Genomic DNA, 26324 nt, shown 5'->3' with positions numbered 1-26324 from the left:
TTCAGTACACAGTGAAGACAGCATCACTTCCTGAAAAGCGAGGCAAGGTGACGGTAAGGAACCCCCATCTCTCAGAAAGAGATTTTCTTCCTCCATGGAGCTGGCATGGCATGAGAGTCTTAAGTGATATTCTTTCTCTGAGCCTCACCTGGCGCTTTTCCAAAATCACTTGCAAACCTGGAATATGGGAATCACGCTGAGCAGATACACACTGTAAAATCCGCCTTTCAAGCTGCCATGCCTGACAGCATAACGGAAGAGGGATACAGCCCTCCTAACACAGAAGATCCAGTGCTTATCTTTCTGATAAAAACTAACAATGCATCAGAGAAACTTACACCCTGCAACATAAACAAAATCTACACCACTCTAACACAATAGCCAAACCAAAGTGCTTCATTGGAAAATCCTGCATCATCAGACCAAACACTATTTTAATGGGATGTACCATATCGCACAAGGGCTTCCAAACCCGATACAGATATTCAGTGGAGAATGTGGCACATCGCACTACCCACTCAAACTATACTACAAAAATTTAAGCCAGATGTTTCAGATAACTGCTGGTTCTGTTACCAATCAGGAACAGTCCAGCATATCTACTTAGAATGCCCAGTCAACATCCAATTAATCCGTTTGTCTCAGGAAATGGCAGCATTAACCTGTGGTAGTCATAGGAATATTTCCATCTTATCCATGCAGAGTCAAATAATCATTCGATCTGCAACTACCTTTTCATCACTGCAAAAGAGGTAATATACAGCTTCTATCTTCAACATACAAGACCAGATAGCACAACAGCTTCACAGAGACCATCTCCTTGCAGCCTTCAAACAAAAGGTGAGAAGTCAGAGCCTACACAAGCATCATCGCACCTTAGTTCTTTTCTATCAAGACTGGAATCCATGGAATCAACTCTTGGCTGAGCAGCGTGACTGCAGCATAGTCCATTTTCCAACATAGAAGTGTCGTCATTTCCTCCCCTCCCAAAGAAAGAGGGAAGAAAGATTTTTTTTTGTGCTTAACAGTGTGAATAATGATCATTTGTTACTTTAATGTAAATATATAATATTGTCCTATAGCAACTGTTATGTTCTTATACAGTATCATGTCAAAATAACTGTCAATGGCATGAAAAAATGTAATTCGTCTTATAACAACTGTTATTCCTATGCAGTGGTGGCTCATAAGAATTTGATATGGTGAAGCCTAAAATGAATTTTTTTAAATACTATTGAGTGGTATTCTATTACAATAAAAAAATTAACAGTTTTTAGATCCGTTTAAATGACAACAACATTAATATGTGTTGTTTGTGCTCGTGTAGTAGCAACATATCTTGGGCTGCAATGCTTCCAACCCAAACTGCACATAAATCACTCCAGTGTTGAGTATACTAGCCAGTACTGATAATAATCCTAGCCCACACAGCACATTGACTATTGCAAAATATAACTACTGCTACAAATAAATTATATAAAATACCATTGAGCAGTATTGTATTACAAACAAGAAAATAACAGTTTTTAGATAAATATATAAAACTTTAAGAACGACCATAATAAAACATGAACTTTCATTTTATACTGGAGGGGCTGCAGCCCTGAAGCCTTTATGGTGAGCAGCCATTGTTCCTATGTAATATACGTCAACAAAGAATGAGAATGTAACCTCTCTGCCTGACTGCAGAATCAAAAACCAGTTAATCCTGTACATGAGATTGTTATTTTTAAAATAATATATATATATATTTTTTTTTTCATTTTTTTTTTCAGTAAAGAAGACTAAATATAAAATTTCTTAGTGTTATAAAATACTAGTATTGGAGGAAAAGGTAAAGACTAGTATTGCACCACAGATGGCAATTTATCTTATGCTGCTTTACATAATAATGATAGGATTTACGTAATTTTATTATAATTTTCTTTAATATAATTACTCAAAAGTGCACCTATGATCTTAAACTAGCTCCCCTGTAAATGATAACAGCACACAACATATCTTTCATATGCAGGAAAAGTGGAGTCATTTTCAAAATACACGTGTATTCAATAACTAAAACACGTCGCTTTCTGAATTAGTTCAGATAAAAAAAAAAGGAAGTCAAAAAAAAAAAAAAAAAAAAAAAAAAATCCACACCTGAGGGATGTCTAAATGTGCAGAACAGAAAAATATTGAACAGTCAGAAGAATAAATGTTCTTAAATATTGTGCCCTTTCTTCTTAATTATTCTTAAATATTTTATTCTCCTTCTAACTATTAACAGAATAGTTAATAGGAATATGTAATTAGTTAATGATAAATATTAGCTTGATATAACTATTCTCCCTAAATATTCTTAAACATGGTGCTCTTTCTCCCTAACCATCCTGTTCTTCCAGTTTCTTTAACAATTAATATTCATCTACAGAGCCTGTAGTAAGAAAGAATATTAATAACTTTATATGGAATATAAAAAAATTTTAAGAAAACAAAATATAATCGAAATATTAAATTATATATAAAATATTTCTTAAATTTTTTAAAAAATTATTTCTTAAATTTAAAAAAAATATTAAATTTTTAAAAAAATATTTCTTAAAATTTTTTTTTAATATTTAAAAAACATTTTTTAATGAAATATTTTTTTTAAAAATATTTCTTTTTTTTTTCATATATATCTAAGAAGAATTTCTATGCGATTAATTTTCCCGATGATTAATTTTCTCGCAATGAATTTCCCCACAATGAATAGTCTCCGCGATGAATTGTCCGGACACACGACAAATGATGTGAATTCAACAGCCTCCATACATAAAGTAGACTAAGCAGGAAGTTATGTCATGCTTATCTTAAACTTGGGTATAGGATTCAAAGAAGAATATAATTTCTTGTCAAGTTTAATGTGGTTTCCAAACTCTGTCTTGGAACCAGCTTTTCCAATACCTTAACCACTGCCATCCTAAGTGTGTGTGTGAGAGAAAGCATTAGTTCCATTATGCAACTAATATCCAGTAACATATTCACTGAGATAATCTGCCAATAATTGAAAATAATGAGCATTAAATTTTAAAATATCCTAAATGATACACAAAAAAGTGCCTTTCTGTTAGTACATACATACACAAGTATGTATGTACACATAAACAAGTACATACATACACACACATATACAAATCATGAAATTATTGTATGATGATCATAAAAAGAAAAAAAGTAACAATTTGTATATTTAGATAGGAGACAATTTTGCAGCATTTGGCCCTTTCAAAAGTCTGATTTGATTTTATTGATTCTTTTATAGCTACTGAAAGCCGCTATATAGGTGGAGAGAGAAACTGGAGTTTTGATCTTGAACCACTTGTGGTATGCTGAGATTTTTTTCTTGTACTTCATTAGCAGCCTCTTTTCAAAACCAAGGCCTAGATGGTGGCAAGGGTCACACCATTTGACACAAGACTGAAAACTGCTGAGTGAAGACTGTTCCATAACAAAGGACACTTATGAAGTTGTGGTCTGAGTTACCAAGAAGAGAACTGATATCCACAATATATTTGGAAGGGGAAGTTATTAAGAAGAGATCAAGTGTGTTGGCAGATTGGAGGGAGGGGTTGTCGGGTATTCTCGTAGGGAAATTAATGATCTGCAGTAGGTCACTGCTAAAGGCAAATACCTTGCATTCCCTGTCTACTTCGTCGGTGAAACAGGAGAAGGGAAGTCAATTTGAGTTGCTGAAGTTGAAGTCCCCAAGGATGATGACATCACTATTAGGGTATGTATTTAGATTACAGAAAATCAAGCTTTAGAGAGATAGCTGAAGAGGTCAGAGTGGTTATTGAAGTTGGAAAAGCAACAGAGATAGCAAATGAATGTGACAGGTTGCTTTGAATACGAAATTTTGAGCCAAAGTGAATCAAATAGTAAATACCAATGAATGCATAAGTGCTGTCCTGGTGACACTATACACAGTGGTGTAGCTAGAGCTTTTGCTGCCTGGGGCAATCCCTGAGTTTTCCACCCCTCTCAATAAGCACCAAAAATACTACAAAAAGTCAAAATGACGTACAGGGAAATAAATTAAAGTGCTATGTTTCTTTTTGAAGTAAAACTTTAATTTCAACATTCTAAAATGTTATATTTCTTGCTTTTCTGTTAGCAAAATCATCAATGACATTGGTGAAGTCTATTTCATAGTAATGTTGGTAATTCTGAATCAATTTTATTTAGAAAAACTCCTCTCACAACTAGCAACACTTACAGCAATCGTGAGGAAAATTCATAGTAGTATTACAATATTTGGAAATGAGTTCTCGAGACTGCATTTTAGAATTAACTGTAAAAGTTCAAAAAGGTTCAAAGTGCCGCCCGGGGTGGACTTGTCCATGCTTGGAATATTACTTTGACATTTTTGGTTGTGCACCTGAGCCTCTTAAGGAGTTTTTGATGTTGTTCAGAGTGAGGTGGTTCAGCTAACTGATGGTTGCTTTCAGCATCAGCTGTTCAGTATCCTTTTAGAGTTGAACTGCCTACTCATAAACTTAATACTCCCTTCATGTTAAACCTTAACAGGAACCAAGGATTAATCTTGCCCGAGATCTGGAAGACCCTCATTAGATCTCTAAAAATAAACTGAATTACAGTACCAATTATAGAACGTTCCTAAATAACAACAAGTGAAATCATACACGCACTATGCATGTATTGTACGCATTCTGTTTTGTCAAATATAATTGGAATCGGTTGATTTATAGTCTGTAACAGTTTTTAGCTTTAAGTGTCTTATATCAGTTATGTACCCTGAAGATGCCAACAGCCTCAGTTGGTAAAACTAGTTGGCATAACATAGTTGTTCTAAAATAATACTTGATTAATAAATCCCAATAGAAGTCATTTCCTTTATACTCCCTTATCTTTCATTTCTTCTATCCTATTTCTGTGGAATAACCTTCTCCCTTTTCTCTTGACCACACATCACTGATTAGCTATAGACTTTGTGAATTCATGTATGTGGGAGTGATAAAAATATAACTAAGGAGATAACAATCATATATTAATTAATTAAATTCAGTAATGAAAATAAACTTTACTGATGTTATTTTAATTGCAGTTAATTTACTTTTCTATGCTTTAGACATTTCAGTAAAAACAAATGATGAAGCAAATAATAATTCATATTAACATTAAACTCTTAGTTTAAAGAATTTTAATTTTTTATAACAGTGAAGCATGTTATATTATATTTAGAGAGCTTTAAAAAACACATGCAAATAGCACAATAAAACTGCCAAGTTGTAGTACTGTTATTTCACTTTCCTGAAAATATAACCATCCTTTATTTTTTCATATGATCATTAAAAAATTTTAATGAGTTTATTTTATTAAAAATAATGAGAAAATACTACATTTGTTAGTTAGCTTTTCTGAAAATGCTACCTCACTAAAACCAGACAATAAGGGCAGAGATATAGTTCATTTCACCTTAACTTGATCAAATAAGGAACAATATCTGGTAATATTCTGCTTAGTTCATCATCTGTGGGTGCATATGCATGTGATTTAATTTTCCACCCACCCACCCCTCTCTCTCTCTTTCTCTCTCTCTCTTGCCAAACTAACCAATTAATACTGGCTAGTGATTGCATTCTGTCTCAAACAGGTCAAAAATCATGTAGTGCACTATGTAAAATACAAAAAGAGTTTTCTTTCCCCCTCACATCAGTACAGATATAACAATAATTAAAAAAGCAATTTGTCACCAAATATATTATTTGCTTTTGTTAATCATCACTTAAAAACATGCAAACTGTTGTGAACAGAAAAAATACTTACTAAAGGAATATTTAATACAGATAGTGCGCAACTATCATCTCCAATTTCTTCAGTAACATTCCAAAGAAGAACACCTGAATCAGTACCACCTGTAGCCTATTTGCAACAGCAATAAAATATTTATTTTAAGATTAGAATAAAATTACAGATAATTGCAATGCAGGCATAATAAAATTTTTAAAAAATATAAATAAATATTACAATTCAATGTATGCAAAAAACTGAGTAGTTTGATAATTAGTTTTTAACATATCACATAAATCTAAAATGCACATGGGTAATGTATTAATAAACTTACCTATTTTGTGAGTAATACAACAGAATTTGCCAAAAATAAATAAATAAATAAAATAGATCAGCAAGACCATCCACTAAAAACCCAATTATCAGTACAGAAAAACCTTGCTTAACACAATTAATTAATCCATCAATTAATGAAAGCTAAACGAAATCATGTTAAGCGAATACAATAAACAATGGAAATAATTGTAATTCATTCATTCATCAGTTAGTGTGAATTTGTAAAAAAAATTCCAGTATAAGCTATATTAGAGGATAAAATCATCAACATTAATAAAAATCAATTACTTAAAATTTTATTTAATGTCTAAACATTTGATTGAGATACTTTTTTACAAAAAAAATGTAAAAATGCGATAGCTGGCGATCACTTTATCAAGATTTTGGAGGACTTCGAAGCTTTGGTCCATATCAGGATCAGCATCAAACAAAATTTCCTTAGCATACTCAATGTGTTTGAAAATTAGCTCAAATTCTCTTGCAGTTAGCTTCTTAGTTGTAACATTCTCTTCTTGTTTGCACTCCATATCTTCTTCTTCTACTTCATATGCACGTTGTTCTTCTAGTTGAAGATCATTCTTGCTTAAATGTTCTGAATGGGAATTGAACAAAGTTTCTCACATCTTCATTATCCAATTCATTAAATCCGAGTTCTTTTCCAATTGTGCTGATTTCTTCAATAATGTTAGATCTTGGATTTTTGCACACGATAAACTAAAATAGTTTTGATTTTAAGTTGCCTTCTGCACTGCCTCCTAACAGAAGCATAAGACAGTCTTTAGATACTTTGTATCCTGGTTGAAATGCTTCAGTTTTAGCTAGGAAAGTTTTTGTTGGCATATGCTTCCAAAGGTAATGTCAACATTGAATATTTGTCGATCGTCATAATCACCCTTCTGAATTATCCTTTGCAATTTTTCAGGAAATTGGGCTGCAGAATCTTTAACAACAATAGTAGATTCCCCAGTTATTCTTGCATTATGTAGTCCAGTTCAATTTTTAAAAAGGTCAAATAATCCTTAACTCATATAATGTTTTAAATAACAGCTTCACACATGTAAGAGAAAACTAAATAGAATTTATCACTCCTATATATTTCACTCAATACATCATGAGATTCATTCAGAGAGAAGGCAGAAGAACTAGTAACAAAATTTAATTTATGAATACAACAATGAGTCAATACAGCATGAGTATAATATTACATGTCTCATCTGCATAGTAAGAGGAAAAACTGTTAGAGTTCAGAGAAGTAGGTATAGATATATAATTAATTGTAAAAAAATTATAAACAATTAACAGCAATCACTTTCCAAAACTTAGAAATAGGCATACAGTCTGCTGATTATCATAAGAATAGTGGTGTACGGCTTTACATGATTCAAAAAATAGATGATCAGATTTGAACATCATGTCCAAGAACATCATGCACCTTATTTTGGTTCCAGTGAACTCTGTCTAGCGTCAATGGCATGAGAAGCAAGGTCTCAACCTTCAGATCCCAAAAATCGTACATACACATGATGTTCTTGGATTCTAGTTGCAGCAGAATGATCAGTCTGTCCACAGTAGCAAAGATGACAAGAAAGAATATTTGCTAAACATCAAGCAAGGATAGAGGTGATAACACATCTTTGATAGGCAGTAAGAAAGACGGCAGCTTCCAGGCTGGTTTGAAAGTGGTACCCAGATTATATCTATGAGGGTTTCTTGCTATTTGTTTAGATGTTGCGTTAAGGTAGGGCACGGGGATCCTTTTAACTACGGATTGCAATCTAGGAGTGGGATCATAATTATCAAATATTTTCTGTATCCATTAAGTAAGAGAGTAAGTTTTATTTTATTTAATTCTTCTAATAACAGACACTCAAAAGAACAAATGTGCATGCTGTGGCACACAAGGCTTTTGACAACACATATTTTCTGTGAAAGACGATTGATTAATTATATCTCTATACCCACTTCTCTGAAATCTAATAGCTGTACAGATGCAGCGGAGACACATGATATTATACACATGCTATATGACCTGTTCTTGTATTCATAATTAAATATTGTTGCCAATTCTCATGCCTTCTGCCTGAATGAAGCTCATAACATATTGAGCAAGAAACATAGGTGTAATAAATTCTAATCAGTTTTCTCTTACATGTGTGAAGCCATTATTAAAACATTATACTATGTCTAAAGCGCATGTCTCTATTACATCTAGTAACAATTCTTGTTTACTCCTTTATGTATAATCAAACAAAATTTGCACATTAAGTTTCTTCACAACTAGGCTATTTGTATATTATTATTGTTATTACGGGCAACTCCAAGGAGTCGACAGATTCACCGAGGGAGGCCCTAACATCATGTCAAGAACAACTATTCGACATTCACACAGTATCTACCATACCTCGCCTTGAACTCATTCACGGTTATAGCACCCACCACAGACTCTGGCAGCTAATTAGACTCATTCACCACTCTCCAAGTAAAAAACTTAGCTGTAACACCCCTACTAATCACACTCTTGCCCAGCTTCCATAAGTGTCCCCTAGTCTTCCCACCACCAGTCCTATTCTCAAAAATATCTTCCGGATTAATCTTATAGAAACCCTTCAGTAATATGAATGTCTCAATCATATCACTCCTTTTCTGCCTATCAACCAATTTTTGCAACCCACAAATCTTCAACCTGTTCTCATAAGGTTCATTCCACTGCTGCTATCATCTTGGTCACTCGTCTCTGGATCCTCTACACCTCCTCCCCATCAAGAAGAAACCCTAGCGCCCATATCTGGGCACAGTAGTCTAGATGGGGTCTTATCAAGGCTCGATACAGAGGAACAATAACTTGTTTGTCTCTGCTTGTTAAAGTATTTTTCAGCAACCAAGTGATTTGATGATCTGATTTAGCCACTTTTGCAATGTGCTCCCTAAACTTCAACTCCCTATCCACCAACACTCCCAAATCCCTGGCCTCATCAATCTCCTGGAGTATGGTTCCACCAATGTGATATACTGCTGCTAATCTTTTCACCCCAAAATGCATAACCTTACACTTTGCCACATTAAATTGACATCCATTTTCCTTAGCCCAGTCCTCCAAACTATCCAAATCATCTCGCAAAATTTTGAAATCCTGTGCACTCACTATTGCTCAACCCAACTTTGCATCATCAGCAAACAAGTGAACACTTCCTCTCAGATCCTTTCCTATATCGTTAATGAACAAATTGAAAAGTAGTGGTCCAAGAATAGAACCCTGCGGCACACCACTAGTCACAGGCTGGCTTTTGGACTCTACTCCAGAATAAACTACTCTCTGATATCTCTCCATAAACTACCCTCCTATCCATCTCACCAACCCTATATCCATCTCCATATGCTGCAGTTTACTGATTAGAATTCCATGTGGTATCCTGTCAAAGGCCTTAGCAAGGTCCAGTAGAATCACTGTAAACCCATTACCTTATCCAGTTCAGCAGTCCCCGTGTTGTAAAACATGAGCATGTTACTGAGGCATGATCTACCCTTCATAAAACCATGTTGTCCCACATACAGTATCCCATTTTCAACTATTCAATCCTGTATTTTTCTCTTGACTAATTTCTCCAAGACCTCGACAACGATTCTTGATATGCTAATCGGTCGGTAATTTACAACAGCAGTCGTGGAACCTCCTTTATGCAGTAGAATTATTTTCCCCTCTTTCCACCCCCTTGGGACAAACCCAGACCCGAGACTCAAATTAAACAAAATGGTCAAGGGCACTGATAATTCTTTAGCTGCTTTACATATGAAGTGGTATACAAGATGGTATACCATCCAATCCCACAGATGTATTGACATTGAGGTTTTGTAATAGACTATTCACCTCCACTTCATTCACCACAATTCCCGTATAATCTATTGATTCATTCATTCCTGCAATGTCACCACCCGGATGATATACTCTTGCAAAGTGCTCGCTCAGTAATTCAACTATATCAGCTGATTCAATTACCTCCTTACCATTGGCATTCTTTAAAGTCTTTCTGCCATATACATTTTTTCAAATATAGAGGTTAATGATTTCACATTTGTTGCCTTAGTATCCCATAATGTAAAAAAAAAAAAAACATTCTTTCGAGCATGTATAATACTATGCATTATGAGAGGGGTCACTACCCAGAACAGTTTCAACCTTTATGAAGGTGCCAACAGAGAGTTTACCAGACCTAAAAGAGATAACAAGGTTGAGGAAATGCAGAAGTCATATATTCCCTAAACAAATAGAGAAAAGGTGTCACACCTTACTCTGGATTAGATCTAGCTGTAGAATGTTGAAGAGCTAGTTTCTTAGCATTTTTAATTTACTTTTTTAAACAAATGAAAAAAAAACTTTCAACTAGCATTAAACCAAAGCTAGTATACTTGTATATCCCACATACAAGTAGTGAAAAGATGTCACACCTTTTTTTGTTGTTGTTGTTGTTGTTAAAATACTCTGGATTAGGGATAGTTATGGAAGTTAAACAGCTAGTTTCTTAGCATGTTTAATTTAATTTATAGCCAAGTGGAAAAAAAAAAAAAAAAAAAAACTTTCTACAACTAGCTGTAATCCAAAGTATTTTAATAGTCAGGTGTTACTCCCTTTAACTACTTGTATATGGGATATATATGACGTCTGCATTACTTCAACCTTGGTATCCCTTCTGGGTCTGGCTCACACTGATGGTAGCTTCCTTCCTGGGGGAATAGAGAGGTTCTGCTCAGTGGCTGTTTTTGCTTGTCATCGAGTCGAGCCACTGCTGAGTTTCCTGTCTTGGAGTGATCCCAGTCAGGAGTGATGAGTTTAGTAATGATCCTTAAAGATCACTCCGTGAGACTGCGAGTGATCTTGTGGATCAACTCAGAGTTTTTGGTGAGGTATTGCTGCACTTTAACATATCTCAATTAAGATCAAAACTGGAGGGCAAAGTCTGACTGTCACCTCCTCACGATGTCCTCTGGATAATCTAACGACAGCAGCATTTCTTTTTTCCCATCATGGAAACAAATTTCAGTGATTATAACTATGCTACTGCATACGGGGCAGCTGACATGACTTGAATGGGAAATGATGTCAGAGTTGAGAAATGAGCAAATCATTCCACCCATTACAAGAAATATTAATATCATCCAATGTAATTTAAATGGTATTGTTACTCCAGCAAGCAAAGAAAAACTAAATGAACTATTACTACTAGTAACAAACATGATGCCGATATTATCTGCATCAAGGAAACCAAACTTCAACAAACTAGTAGACTAAAGGCATGTTCTGGAGATTCTCCATTAACAATGCAGTTGATATTTTCAATGCTTCTGTCTATTTTCATAGTCTTTGTCTTGTTATTGCTGACCTTCATACCATATCTATTACAGCAGTTATTCAATTTAGTCAGGGAATCTTGCAGACTTGTTCAGGATTTATTTATGAGATGATGTTAAAAGAATAACATCATCAACATAAAGTAAAGAGCTCAGATTAACATCTCCAATTTTGATTGCTTTAATATCAAAATTTGATCAGTTTAATATCGCTTTCCTTCATAATGTGATCCATACAGACAACACAGTCCAACACAATTTTTGCTGACTTTTATGTGAGACTTGTTTTTTACTAATTTGGGTGTGCTGATTTCAAATATCAAACCCATTTTTCTCTATCACACTTTCTTTTTGCTAATTTGTAAGTTTTTGATAGTTTTAAGGAGGCATTATTATTTAGAGGATCAAAAAAATCGATTTTTTAATATTATTTTCTGGAATATGTACTTTTAAAAATCTGTTCCTAACTTTTTATCAAGAAATTCGAAAAATTCCCGAAAATATAGCCCATTATTCAAAGCGGTGCGCAGATCAGAATCAGAGCGCTCACTGCTCTCGCTTGTTAGTAAACGAATAAATGCGTAAGAACCTGCAACGCCGCGTACTGGCACTTTGAATGCGAGAGAGGCCGAATAATTAGATACATAACTACTTAACAATGTTCATTAAAAATTACAAGAATATTTATAAAAAAATAACAATTTTACTTACACGAGTTTCAGGGAATAAATTTTTGTTTATAGCAATTTCTGCTGTGTGTTCTGTTTTGGCAATCCCTTTGAATGCTCCAACAGTAGTCGGCCATCATGTGAGAATCCCATCTTCCTTGGTACCGATCTTCCATAGTTTTTAAGTCTTGATGAAATCTTTCGCCTTGTTCATCACTTATAGCATCTAAATTCTTGGGAAATTTATCAAGATGACTGTATAGGAAATGAAGCTTTATGCTCATGTTGCAACCTAGGTGCTGGAAATTTTCAAGCATTGTTTCCACTAGATCTTTGTAATTGCACGCTTTTTTGTTTCCAAGAAAATTATTCGCAACCATCGTAAATGAAATCCAGGCCTCTTTCTCAATTTCGTTCATAGAGTTGATGAAATTTGGTTCTCTCATTAAAGTTCTAATTTGCAGTCCATCAAATACACCGGCTTTAATTTTTTCATAACTAAGTCGTGGAATTTTTCACATATGTATTGGAAACAGTTACCTTGTAAATCTAAAGCTTTAACATACTGCTTCATAAGACCTAGTTTGATGTGTAGAGGTGGAAAAATGATTTTTTCTCTGTCGATTAAAGGTTGATTTATAACATTCTGTTCTCCAACATTTAAGGATATTCTAAGAGGCCAATATTTCTGACTCCAGTGTTGGTTTTTCTAGCTCGACTATCCCAGAAGCATAGAAAACACAGAAACTTTGTATATCCTCTATGAAAGCCAAGTAAAAAGTTCACCATTTTAAGATCCACACAGATGATCCAGTTATGGTCTGTATATTTTAATAACTTCAGAACCTTTTTAATGTCTTCATATGTTTCCTTTAAGTGGACTGAATAGCCAATAGGAATTGAGCCATATACATTCCCATTGTGTAGTAAGACACACTTGAGACTTCTGCTGGAACTATCGATAAATAAACACCACTCATTTGGATGATATTGTACAACACTCATTTCAGTTAGTAAACCTGACACAATGTTACAGTAAACAACCCACACTCGTGTTTAAAATATTGTACAAGATTACTTTCCCTGCTACGATAAAAAGTTATCTTCGTATCTTGCTCCAGTAAATTTTTTTCATTTAATCTTGAAGCTAACAATTCCAATGATTCCTTTGATAGGCCCAAATCTCTTAATAAGTCATTCAATTCCGCTTGAGTAAAACGTTGCGGTCCAGAACTAGAAATTAAATTTTCATTGTCTAAATCAACATCTGGGTCTTGCTCCTCAAGAACACCTGGCATATCCCGAACATGCGCGTTCTCAAGTAGAGGAAGCCATTTATAAATTGGCACGGCTATTTCATTGGAATGAGCAACTGGCTGAATTGCTGAGTCGAGATTTGGATACACAATTTTTTTATTCTTCTTATTATAACCAGAAGTCTTAACTAAACAAAAATAGAAATTATCTACGTGATTTTTTGGTTCACGCCAAATCATTGGAATGCCAAAAGCTAATTTTTGGCGTTTTCCCTTGCTCCACTGTCGTAAATTTTCTACACATGACTTACACACTTTATTTGGAGCCCATGACTTGTCCTGATCTGCAATTTTTACGTCAAAGTATGCAAAGTACACTTTCTTAACGAAATCAGTGATATTTGTCCTTTGACTGGGAACAGTAAAGCTGCCACAAATGTAGCAGAAGGAATCTACACTATTGACACAATTTCGAGTAGTAGACATGATGTATTTTCTTCACTGCCGACTAACATGCAATTAACAAGACAAAAAAAAACAGAGACTTTACTGAAACATTATAAGTGCTCATCATTCTTTCACGATCGATTAACGATTGACTGATTTCGATCGTTCTTTGTCCGCTATGACGCATATAGCATTCATTTGTTTTAGGCAGTTGTCATCACCTACTTTTCATCACCTAAATGTATTAGGTCGGTTATAGGCCTCTCTCGCATTCAAAGCGCCAGTACGTGCTGTTGCAGGTTCTTACGCATTTATTCGTTTACTAACAAGCGAGAGCGGTGAGCGCTCCGAATCTGATCTGCGCACCGCTTTGAATGATAGGCTATATCTTCAGGAATTTTTTGAATTTCTTGATAAAAAGTTAGGAACAGATTTTTAAAAGTACATACTTCCAGAAAATCATCATCATCATCATCATCAAATTCCTGCCATGTACCCTCAAGGGGTGTACAGGATATGACAGTACTACATGAAAAAAATTACATCATTACTAACTTCCTATCTACAATTTTCCTCCAAATCAGTCTGTTACTTGTCAAGACTCCAACATTATCAGATCTTATATTTCTATCGTCTAAGGCACTTTGTACCGTATCAATCCACCTATATCTTGGTCTTCCTCTGGGTCGTTTTCCTGCCAACCTAGCAGAGAACACTTGTTTTGCTAATCTTTCCTCTCCCATTCTATTTAAGTGACCATACCATCTGAGATTAGCTCTGCTAATGCATTCCTGGATGCTGACAATGTCAAGTTCTTTACTAATATCCTCATTTTTAATAAGATATTGCCATTGATGCCATCTGTTCACGCCTCTAATCTTTCTCAGGACTCTCATATCTGCGGTCTCTAGTCTTTGGTCAAGTGTTTTACTTCTGACCCAGCTCTCAGATCCATAAGTTAAAATTGGTTTGAACACAGTCTTGTATACAGCTAATTTAGTGTTCCGACTAATTTCTTTCTTATTCCATATGAATTTATTCAATTGACTTCCCACGATACCAGCTTTGCTGATTCTGTTGTTTATTTCTATATTTACTTTACCATCTTCAGTAAAAATTGTGCCTAAGTAGCTGAAATGTTTTACTTGTTCCACAGGTTCTCCATTCACAACACAGTTGACATTTTCAATGATTCTGCCTATTTTCATTGTCTTTGTCTTTTTATTGCTGACCTTCATACCATATCTATTACAACAGCTATTCAATTTAGTCAGCGAATCTTGCAGACTTGTAGCGGATTTATTTAGAAGTATAACATCATCCGCATAAAGCAAAGAGCTGACATTAACATCTCCAATTTTGATATCAGGTTTAATACCACATTCCTTCATAATGTGATCCATATAGATAATGAATAACAGAGGGGATAATGTACATCCTTGTCTCACACCAGATTTAACATTAAACCATCTTCCTGTACTTCCTTCAATTCTAACTGCTGATTCACAACTCAAATAAAGACTAAGTATTGCTTGATATAATGCCCCATTGACACCATACAACTGTAGCATATTGAATAGCTTCTCTCTTGGCACCTTGTCATATGCCTTTTCCAAATCGACAAAACTTAAATACAGATCTTTGTTATATTCCCATGCTTTCTCGACTATTTGTCGTAAAGTGAAGATCTGATCCTGACAGCCTCTATTTGGCCTGAATCCAGCTTGTTCTTCACCAAGCTTTTCTTCCACAATTCTTCTCAACCGTTTCTCAAGTATACTTGCATAGATCTTGCCAGGAACACTCAGTAGGGAAATACCTCTGTAATTCTCACATTCAGTTTTATTTACCTTTTTATATATGGGTGCTATGAGAGCTCTACTCCAATCATCGGGAATTCGTCCCTCTGTCCAGGCTTTCTGAATTATGCAGTGCAGCCACTGTAAGACTCTTATACCACCATACTTCAGCATTTCTGGTCGAATATCATCTACTCCTGCTGCCTTTCCACATTTCAAGCATTTGATGGCTTTTTCTACTTCAAGTATGGATATGTATTCCTGACTGCATGCCTGGTCAGTGTTTTTTTATCACTGTGCTGTCATCACTGCTTGTTTCATTTAGCAGTTTTTCAAAGTAATTACTCCATACTTCAAGGATATCTTTTTCTCCTGTTTTCATTTCACCTTTATCATCTCTAATTCCTTTTACAGCACTCTTTCCTCCATTCCTAAGCTTCTTCAACAACCTCCAGAATATTTTGCCACCTTCTTGATATTTATTTTCTATATTCTTGCCAAAGTCCTCCCATGACTTTTGTTTAGCTAGTTTTACACACTGTTTAGCTTTCTTACATTTGTCTCTGTATTCTGTAAGAGTAAAAGCTGACTTATTTGCCAGGAACTTTTGATATGCTTTCTTCTTTTCCTTCACTGCCTCTTTAACTTCCTGTGTCCACCAGGGAGTTCTGATTTTTTTATCCTTGCACACAACCTCACCACATGCCTCTCGTGCAGAATCAATCAATGTTTCCTTCAGAGTTTGCCACTGAATCTCCAAGGTTTGATTCCTGTTCTCAAACTCTTTCATTTTCTTTTCAATAATATTTCTGTATTTTAGTCTACAGTTCACATCTGAGAGCTGCTCAACTTTTATTCGCTTTAAAACTTTCTTACATGTTATTCTTTTCAATATGAAATTCAATTTTATCCTGCTCGAGACTAAATAGTGATCACTTCCAATTTCAAATCCTCTGTACACTCTGGTGTCCTGCACCAGGGAGAAAACATCACTATCAACAATAACATAGTCAATGAGACTTTTCTTATTCCTAGCCTCTTCTCTCCATGTGAATTTGTGCACATTTTTATGTTGGAACATGGTGTTAGTAATAACCAGTCCATGTCCTGAGCAGAAATCCAAAGGATATTTGCCGTTATTATTAGCTTTGCTCTTTTCTCTAAATTTTCCCAAAATATTTTTGTATGTCTCACAATCATTTCCTACTCTACTATTTAGATCCCCAACAAGGACCAACTTTTCCTTTTTCATTGTGTCAGTTGCTTTTTCTAAAGCCTCAAAAAATTCCTCCACTTCTACCTTAGTAGAACCTTCTGTGGGACCATAGGCACAAATAAGTCTCATTGTCCAGTTCCCCATTCTCATATTTGCCCACATTACTCTACTTGAGACTGACTGCCATTCAAGAAGATTAACCTCGTATTTTGTGTTGCCAACCCCTGGAATATAACAATGATCTATATTTAAATTTGTAGATCTGGAAAAGGCAATGACAAGTGCCAAGAGAGAAGCTATTCAAAATGCTACAGTTATATGGTGTCAATGGGGCATTATATCAAGCAGTACTTAGTCTTTATTTGAGTTATAAGTCAGCAGTTAGAATTGAAGGAAGTATAGGACGATGGTTTAATGTTAAATCTGGTGTCACACAAGGATGTACATTTCTTCCAGAAAATAATATTAAAAAATCGATTTTTTTGATCCTCTAAATAGTACTGCCTCCTTAAAACTATCAAAAAAAATGCCATAGAGGAAAAACCTGACGTGATAGAGAAAAATGGGTGTGATATTTGAAATCAGCGCACCCAAATTAGTAAAAAACAAGTGTCAGATAATAATCAGCAGAAAAAAAATTTTTTTTTTTTGTTGGCCAGTGTAATTAATAGCAGAGGTGATAATGTACATCCTTGTGTGACACCAGATTTAACATTAAACCATCGTCCTATACTTCCTTCAATTCTAACTGCTGACTTATAACTCAAATAAAGACTAAGTACTGCTTGATATAATGCCCCATTGACACCATATAACTGTAGCATTTTGAATAGCTTCTCTCTTGGCACTTGTCATTGCCTTTTCCAGATCTACAAATTTAAATATAGATCATTGTTATATTCCAGGGGTTGGCAACCTTTTTAGATTGAAGAGCCATTTTTAAAATTATATCTGTTAAAAAAAAAAAATTAGGGAGCCGCATGCAGTGATAAGCAACCAATGGTCCGCGGGTTGCATGCGGCCCTCTCAGGTTTTTTGTGCGGACCCCGGTGATTCGTTTTGTGCGACAGAATTAGTATATTTTAATTAAAAATCTATTTTATGAATGTTGATTTTTACATGGATTTATTTGTGCAGGTTAAAAAATTAAAATATACCTAAATGATGGAAAATAAATTAATACTTTCTTATCAAAGAAAAAGAAAATATTCTTTATGTGGATCGAACCGAGCATTTGATTTACTATTTAATTGCTCATCACTGCTTTAAATTTAGAAACTACATTGAAAAATATTATAATTAAATTATTTATTCAGTTTTTTTACAGTAACACGTTATCATACTTGTAAAACACGGCGGTGGCATGTCACACGAAATTATATGATATTTTTAAATATTAAATAATGAAACAAAGATTTGCTCCCCCCCTTACAAAAACATATGTATAAAATCCTATTTCTTTAATTTAAAACATCTTCTTAGTGCGACTTTTGCTGTTGAACTTCTTGGGATAGTTTCTCAATATGCGGCGAACACGCCGTAATTTTCATTTTCAAACATGAAGAAAGACTCACGTTGTTTAGTAAGTTTCTCAACTTACTTTTAATAAAATTCATATTAGAAAATATTTGCTCACAGAAATATGTCGATCCGAAAATCGATAGAAGTCCAAATGCGTATGTTTGAAATCACCGAATGTAAGTATCCGGTAAACAATTTCATGTCAAATACAAACTGATCTTGCTTTTTAAGATCTATTTCAGACCTTTTTTTTTTTTTTTTTTTTTTTTTTTTTTTTTTTTTTTTTTGCACTGGTAGATTTTTGTCTTTCCAACTCCTCCTGGTCAGCATTAAGATTTCTAAATTTTGAATTCCACAAATCCTGGGTTTTCAGGTCCTCTAACTGAAGTTGAAATGCAGCCTCATCAATTCCAGCAGGTGAAAAATTTAATTCGGCAGTATTAATTTCAAGTGGTCGCAATAAAAATGACATAGTTGCCTTGCTCTTTCTAAACTCCTCAAATCTCCCATTAAATTCAGATCGCATATTTACCACAATTTCTTTGAAAAAGGTTAAATTTATATAATTATTATCAGCTTGTTATTGTTGATATTTCTTCAACGTAGGAAAATGTAATAACGCGCCTTTCCCTAAGTCTGTCGCAAACAAATATAATTTTTGTTCAAACGAAATCACTTCTTCTAAAAGCAAAACTGCTGTATTTCCCTTTCCTGTAGTTTCTTATTTAGTGCGTTTAAATGGGAAGTCATATCCACCATAAAGTAGAATTTTTGTAAAATAGAATGTAAAGAAGGATTATTGCGTATGATTTCAAAGAGTTCAAACATTAAAGTATTAAATTTTTCAGCATCTCATGTACTATTTTCAATTGTATTCTTGACTTAATGTAAAATGTCCTTAATTTATTGCAAATGTTAAATTTAGGGTTTTCAGTTTCTAATTTAAAAAATAACATTAATTTTGCATTATTCAAAAATAGATTGTTTAATAACGAAAAGAGCCGCAATTATTCATTCAAAGAGCCGCAGGTTGCCGACCCCTATTATATTCCCATGATTTCTCAACCATTTGTTGTAAAGTGAAGATCTGATCCTTACAGCCTATATTTGGCCTGAATACAGCTTGTTCTTCAACAACTTTTCTTTCTCAATGCTCCTCAACCGTTTCTCAAGTATGCTTGGGCAAATCTTACCAGAAACATTCAATAGAGAAATATCTCTGTAATTCTCACATTCAGTTTTATTTCCCTTACTATGAGAACTCTACTCCAATCATCCGGAATTCGTCCCTCTGTCCAGGCTTTCTGAACTATGCAGTGCAGCCACTGTAAGACTTTTATACCACCATACTTCAGCATTTCTGGTCGAATATCATCTACTCCTGCTGCCTTTCCACATTTCAGGCCTTTGATGGCTTTTTCTACTTCAAGTATTGATATGTAATCCTGACTGCATGCCTGTTGAGTATTTTTTACCACTGTGCTATCATTGCTCGTTTCATTTAGCAATTTTTCGAAGTAATTACTCCAAACTTTAGGGATATCTTTCATATCACCATCTCATCACCTTTATCAACCAATCTAGATAGTGGCCCTCCCCCACGATGCATATTATACACACCAAAAAGGATGTGTGCTTTGCATTATGGGATACCAAGGCAATTAACGTGACGTCATTAGCCTCTATATATAAGTCACCTAGTTGTGAAGAAACTTCACATTCAAAATTTGTTTGCTTACACTTGGATAATTTATTAAATAAGAATATAATTTCTTGGCATTTTTAATTTACTTTGATGACTTTCAATATTCAGAAACATAAATTCCATCTAGTTCTCTATATGCAAGATAATAAATAAAATCTGAAGTTTTATGTTAATGACAATCCACTAAAACAGCCACAACACCATCATAATTCTGGCTGATTTCTTTACTACAATTTTTTTTTTGTTAGTTTTTTGTATTTATGCTTACCTGATATTTTTAAATTTCATTATTATTATTATTATTACGGGACACCTCCAGGGAGTCCAAGGACTCATCATGGGAGGGCACACTACTCAACTTCTTTAAATACATCTCATCTTCTCCACTACCACTTAATTCTCCAACTTCGACACAACTATCATCGATGCCATCTATTGCTCATCACCACCACCAACAGTATTTTTTTGTCTGTAAATTGCGGTGTCCTGAAGGCCAATTTGTCCATACGCGGGAAGAAAAATCCTAGTTTCCAGGAGGGAAAACCCTGCTACCACCGTATGAGATCGGCTAACTCACCTTCAACTGAAAAAGCCCATATAAGGATTCCTCTCGTCACGACGAGAATCAAAACCAAGTCTTTTCCAATCAAAGGGCACAATGTTCTGCTGTTCTTCCAATTGTGCTACGGTGGCTATTATATTCATGATATTTAAATCCTAAGCCTTTTATAGTTTTATATCAACTGTTTGATATATCGTTACACATGGCCTAGTTTTTCACTTTCCACACTGTTTTCTAAATACTCATGTCATTTTTTTAGTTCATTTAAAAAAAATATCATCATCATCATCAAATTCCTGCCATATACCCTCAAGGGGTGTACAGGATATGACAGTACTACATGAAAAAATTACATCATTACTAACTTCCTATCTACAATTTTCCTCCAAATCAGTCTGTTACTTGTCAAGACTCCAACATTATCAGATCTTATATTTCTATCATCTAAGGCACTTTGTACCGTATCAATCCACCTATATCTTGGTCTTCCTCTGGGTCGTTTTCCTGCCAACCTGGCAGAGAACACTTGTTTTGCTAATCTTTCCTCTCCCATTCTATTTAAGTGACCATACCACCTGAGATTAGCTCTGCTAATGCTGACAATGTCAAGTTCTTTCCAACTGTTCCCACAACCACAGGTAATTCTCTTACTCGTTTCCTCCTCATGTCCAAAGCATGAATTACCTTGCTCATTCTTCCTCCTGGATAGCAGACTTCTTCTTTTTATTGTGCTATCTTCTATCGAAGGTCAGCGACCATCTTGGCAAACAAACTGCGCTCTTGTTCTAATCTGAGCAGTTGTGCACTGCTCTTTCCTGTCCACGTCTTGATGTTGTCAAACCATGATATTCTTTTTCTTCCTCTAGTTCCTTTGCCACCAATTCTTCCTATCAAAATAGTTTGTAGAAGTTGGTATTTGCTGTTTCTCATGATGTGGCCAAGATATGATGTTTTTCGTTTCTTGATTATTTGTACAAGATGTTTAGCTTTGCCAATGGATTTTAAGACATCTTCATTGGTAATTTTTGCTGTCCATGATATCTTTAGCATTCTTCTGTATAGCCACATCTCAAAGGCTTCGATTTTCTTGATGGTTGTCACCTTCAATGTCCATGTTTCAACTCCATAGAGCATAATAGACCACACGTAGCATTTCAGCATTCGGCATCTGACTTCCATGTTTAGGTCTTTATTGCAGAATAGTGTTCTCATTTTCATGAAGGACTGCCGTGCAACTTCAATCCTTGTCTTTATATCTATTTCTGGATCCCACCATTCATTAAGCCAGCAACCAAGATATTTATATCTTGACACTTGATCAATATTTTTCCCATTGAGTGTCAGTTTCATTGATGAGGCTGGATGTTTGCTGATGATCATGTATTTTGTCTTGTTGATGTTTATATTTATTCCCATTCTTTGGCTTTCTATGTATACTCTGTCAATGAGTTTTTGGAGATCCATAATATTATCTGCAATTAGCACGGTGTCATCTGCATATCGAAGGTTGTTAACAATCTTTCCATTTATTGTGATTCCCTCTGAACATTCTTCCAATGCTTTTTTAAAGATTACCTCTGCGTATATATTGAACAGGAGTGGTGAGAGCACACATCCTTGTCTCACTCCTCTTTTGATGTTAATATCACTGGTGGTAATGTTGTCTAATTGAACGGTAGCTGACTGATTCCAATACAGATTTGTTATTAGTCTTATGTCTTGTTCGTCTAGCCTTATTTGTTGAAGGACTTCTATTAAGTTAGTGTGTCTGACTTTGTCAAATGCTTTTTCAAAATCTATGAAACACATAAAGTCAGATTTCTGTTTTTCTATGCATTTTTGTATCAATATTTGGGTACAGAAAAGGGCCTCTCTAGTACCAAAACCATTCCGAAAGCCGAATTGTGTTTCACTTAGAGTTTCTTCAATTTTTCTATAAATACGATTCTGAATTACTTTCAAAAATATTTTTAATGTTTGGCTCATTAGACTAATAAGTCGGAAGTCACCACAGGAATTTGCTTTGGGTTTCTTTGGGACAGTGATAAATGTAGATTTGAGCCAATCTGATGGAAATTCATCACTTTCATATATTTTATTAAATAGTTTTTCAAGAAGTTTGATGTTATCTGGTTCTATTAATTTTAAAAATTCTGTTTGCACACCATCTGGTCCACTGGCTTTTCCTGTTTTACTTGTTCGTATAGCATTCTCTATTTCGCATTTCATGATTGCTGGTCCTTGAATGTTATCTTTTATATTTATAGGCTTCTGTCTAGTATCATTGAAAAGTTCTGTTACATATTTTATCCAAATCTGTGCTTTATTCTCTTCTTCTAGAACTATTTTTCCATTTTCGTCTCTTAGAGACACTATTTGCTTTTTCCTCAGTTTTCCGGAAATTTCGTTGATTTTCTTATACAGATTGAAATTATCATGTTTCTTCTGAAGCAGTTCAATTTCAGTACATAAATTTTTCATCCAATTTTCCTTGGCTTCTTTTATTTTTTTCTTGATGATGTTATGTGTTTCTGTATACCTGGCAAGGTCTTTGTTTTTGTACATTCTTCTTGTATCAATAAGAGAAAGAATCTCATCTGTCATCCATTCCTGTTGTTTTATATTATTCACATAGCCTACTTCTTCAATACTTGTTGTTACGATGGCATTCTTTAAGCTATTCCAAAGAGATTCCACACTTTTATTTTCTTCTATGTTAATCTGTTGTAATTGCAGGTTAAGCTGTGTCTTGGCACTTTTATTTATGTTCGGGTCTTTCAGTTTTTCTACATCAATTTTCTTTTTCTTCTTTTGTGATTTTTTAGCTGATTTTAATCTAAGACGTACTTCTGCAACTATGGGATTGTGGTCTGATGAGATATCTGCTCCAGGATAAGTCTTTGCACTCTTTATACTACTGTGGAATCTTTTATTCATCAGTATATAATCAATTTGATTTCTGACAATGTTATGTTGGTTATCTTGAGGCGATTTCCAAGTGTACAGTCTTCTGGGTGGAAGTTTAAACCAGGTATTTGCTATTGTTAGATCTTCTTCCTGACAGGAACTGAACTAGGCGATCTCCTCTGTCGTTTCTGGTGCCTAAGCCATGTTCGCCAACAATTTCTCCATCACCCCCTCTTCCCACTTTTGCATTGAAGTCACCCATCACTATGTTTATATCATGTTTCTTTGTTAAGTTTTTAATCTCTTTTAGGTGTTCATAAAACTCTTCAACATCTTCTTCACTTTTGTCAGATGTGGGTGCATAAGCTTGGATGATATTTATGTTAACGGGGTTTCCCTCAAGTTGTAACAGCATTATCCTTTCAGAAAATGGAATCCAATTTATTACTGATTTATTGATTTCTTCATCTACTATTACAGCTACACCATGTCGATGTTTGTTCTCATCATTCCCAGAGTAATACATTGTCGTATTATCTTGTTGACACTTTCCAGATCCTGGCCATCTTGTCTCGCAAATTCCCAAAATCCGGATGCCCAGCCTCTTCATTTCTCTTGTGGCATTTCTTAATTTGCCAGCTTCATACAGAGTTCTGACATTCCAAGTTGCAATTTTAAAAGTGGACACCATTTTGAGCCCGGAGATTCTTCGCACCCCTGTCCCATTTAAGGGACGCCGGGAACTTGGGGCCAATTGTAAGGGTTTGCTCGCCATGGTGGTTGTTCTGGAGATAAGGTAGAGCAGTAGTTTTTCCGTTTGCTTCCTGCTCTGCAGTATTACAGACGTACACAATATAATCATATTGCCATCTGCAAATCTCTGATCACAAGCTTTTCCGTCATCATTTGGCTTCAACCTTGTGTCAGTACTGACAATGCTGCTTCCCAATGTCAGGGGCAGTGACCCCAGCAGGTGCTTATTTAATGGCGGCACTACTCGCCATGTCACCGAGTTGTCATTGGGCTTTGTGAGGCTTTAAGTAAAACAGAGTTGCCACTTCTGCTCCCCCACGCCCTGATAGCTCAGTTGCTGTTGGTCCACAGATTTATACTGCGATATAAGCAGAGCAATCTGCTTATATCGCAGCTAGCCTCCATATCTGAAGGCTGTTCCCCGATCCGCCACCTGGGGACGCACCCAGTAGTAGTCAGCTCTGCCCCGGGTTGTTAATGAGCTGTTAATGAGCACATGAAGCAGACTTCATGTGCTCATTAACAGATTCTCTAACAATGGAGTTGAATCACTTGTTATCTCTTTTACCCTTTTTTCTTTCATTCTATTCTCTTGCAAACTTTCATCTGTTTCCACTAAACATCTAATATCACTCCAGCTATTCCTCGAGTTCATTTTTCATTTTGAAAAACTGTTTCATTAAATCTTATATTCCCACAATTTCACTCTGTCACTCCCATAGTCTCGCTACCACTTGTTCTGCCACACTTCCTCATTTATACTTCCTTTCACTCTCTTATTACTTACTTTTGCTTCTACATTCTTGCATTCCTTCGGTCCCTCAGTCTCACTAGCTTTCATTCCATTTCTTTCATTTCTTTAGTCTGCTTCGCAATCATTAACTCATAATCTAAGAAAATATCACACTCTCTAAAAATCCACACTATCTCTCATCTCCTGTTCAATCTCTCCACAAACCCAAATTTCACATTTTACCATGCATATGTGTTGCATTCAGTGTGCTGCACTCAGGCCACAAAATCATTTTAAAAAAATGTACGTCATTAACAACATTGACCTTCGTGATGCTACCTTAGTTGACTTCATGTATACCATTCAAGATAGCATTCAAAATTTCAACTAAATTCAAATAAAAGAAAGTCAGTAACAAATTCACAAGGCTAGTAATCATGCAGACACACTAATTTATCAAAAATAAATAATAGTATACTAAAATGCAGGCAATATCTCCAATTATTACATAGAAAAGAGCATTTATATTTTCTGGAGCTCTTTACCAATAGTAAGCATGCTGCAGCCCACTAGTGGCTAAAATTATCAGATATATTTCTGTCTTCAGGCATTTTTCTCAATCAGTCTACCTACATCTTGGTCTTCCCTTGGGTCTCTTTCTTGCCAAGCTGGCAAAGAACACTTGCTTTGCTAATCTTTCATCTTCCAATCTGCTAAATTGACCTTACCAACTGAGATTAGATCTGCTAAAAGATTCTTGAATGCCAACAATGGCAAGTTCTTTCCTAATATTCTCAATTCTAATATGATAGTGCTATCTGTTCACTCCACTAATCTTTCTCAAAATTCTCATATCTGTGGACTCTAGTCTTTGATGAAATGTTTTATTTCTAACCCAGCTCTCAGATCTATAAATTAAAAGTGGTTTGAGCGCTGTCGTATATACAGTTAATTTAGTGTTTTTATTGATTTCTTCTTTTATTCCATATAAACTTGCTCAGCTGACTTCCTACCATACCAGCTTTACCCGTTCCGTTGCCTATTTCCATATTTAATTTGCTATCTTCACTAAAAATTGTGCCTAAATCGCTGAAATGTTTTACTTCTTTAGCTATTCAGGCACAATTTTTAGTGAATTGTCATTTGATTATATTAGGATGTGTGGATGTTCATTATATTTCATTACATTGTCATTTCACTATATTAGGTTAACATTCAAGATATAGTTGATATTTTTAAAGTTTCTGCCTAATTTTATTGTCTGTGTCATTTTATTGATGATTTTCATACCAAATTTATTACAATA

General features: G+C 34.9%; 1 protein-coding gene across 1 annotated transcript in view; it reads right to left on the bottom strand.

The window, feature by feature from the left end:
• The window catches only part of LOC150102899 (tRNA (34-2'-O)-methyltransferase regulator WDR6), a 624232-nt gene that overhangs the window by 396437 nt on the left and 201471 nt on the right, over positions 1–26324 (bottom strand). Inside the window, exon 9 of the mRNA XM_090398196.1 lies at positions 5809–5904. Coding sequence (XP_090254322.1) covers positions 5809–5904 — 96 coding nt within the window. The remainder of the gene's footprint in view (positions 1–5808; positions 5905–26324) is intronic.

The sequence above is a fragment of the Typopeltis vanoorti genome, chromosome 9 (assembly GCF_054136105.1).
Source record: "Typopeltis vanoorti isolate ZY-2024b chromosome 9, IOZ_Tvanoo_1.0, whole genome shotgun sequence".
Taxonomy (NCBI): Eukaryota; Metazoa; Arthropoda; class Arachnida; order Uropygi; family Thelyphonidae; genus Typopeltis; species Typopeltis vanoorti.
The sequence above is the reverse complement of the archived record's forward strand: the minus strand, read 5'-3'. Positions and strand labels throughout refer to the sequence as shown.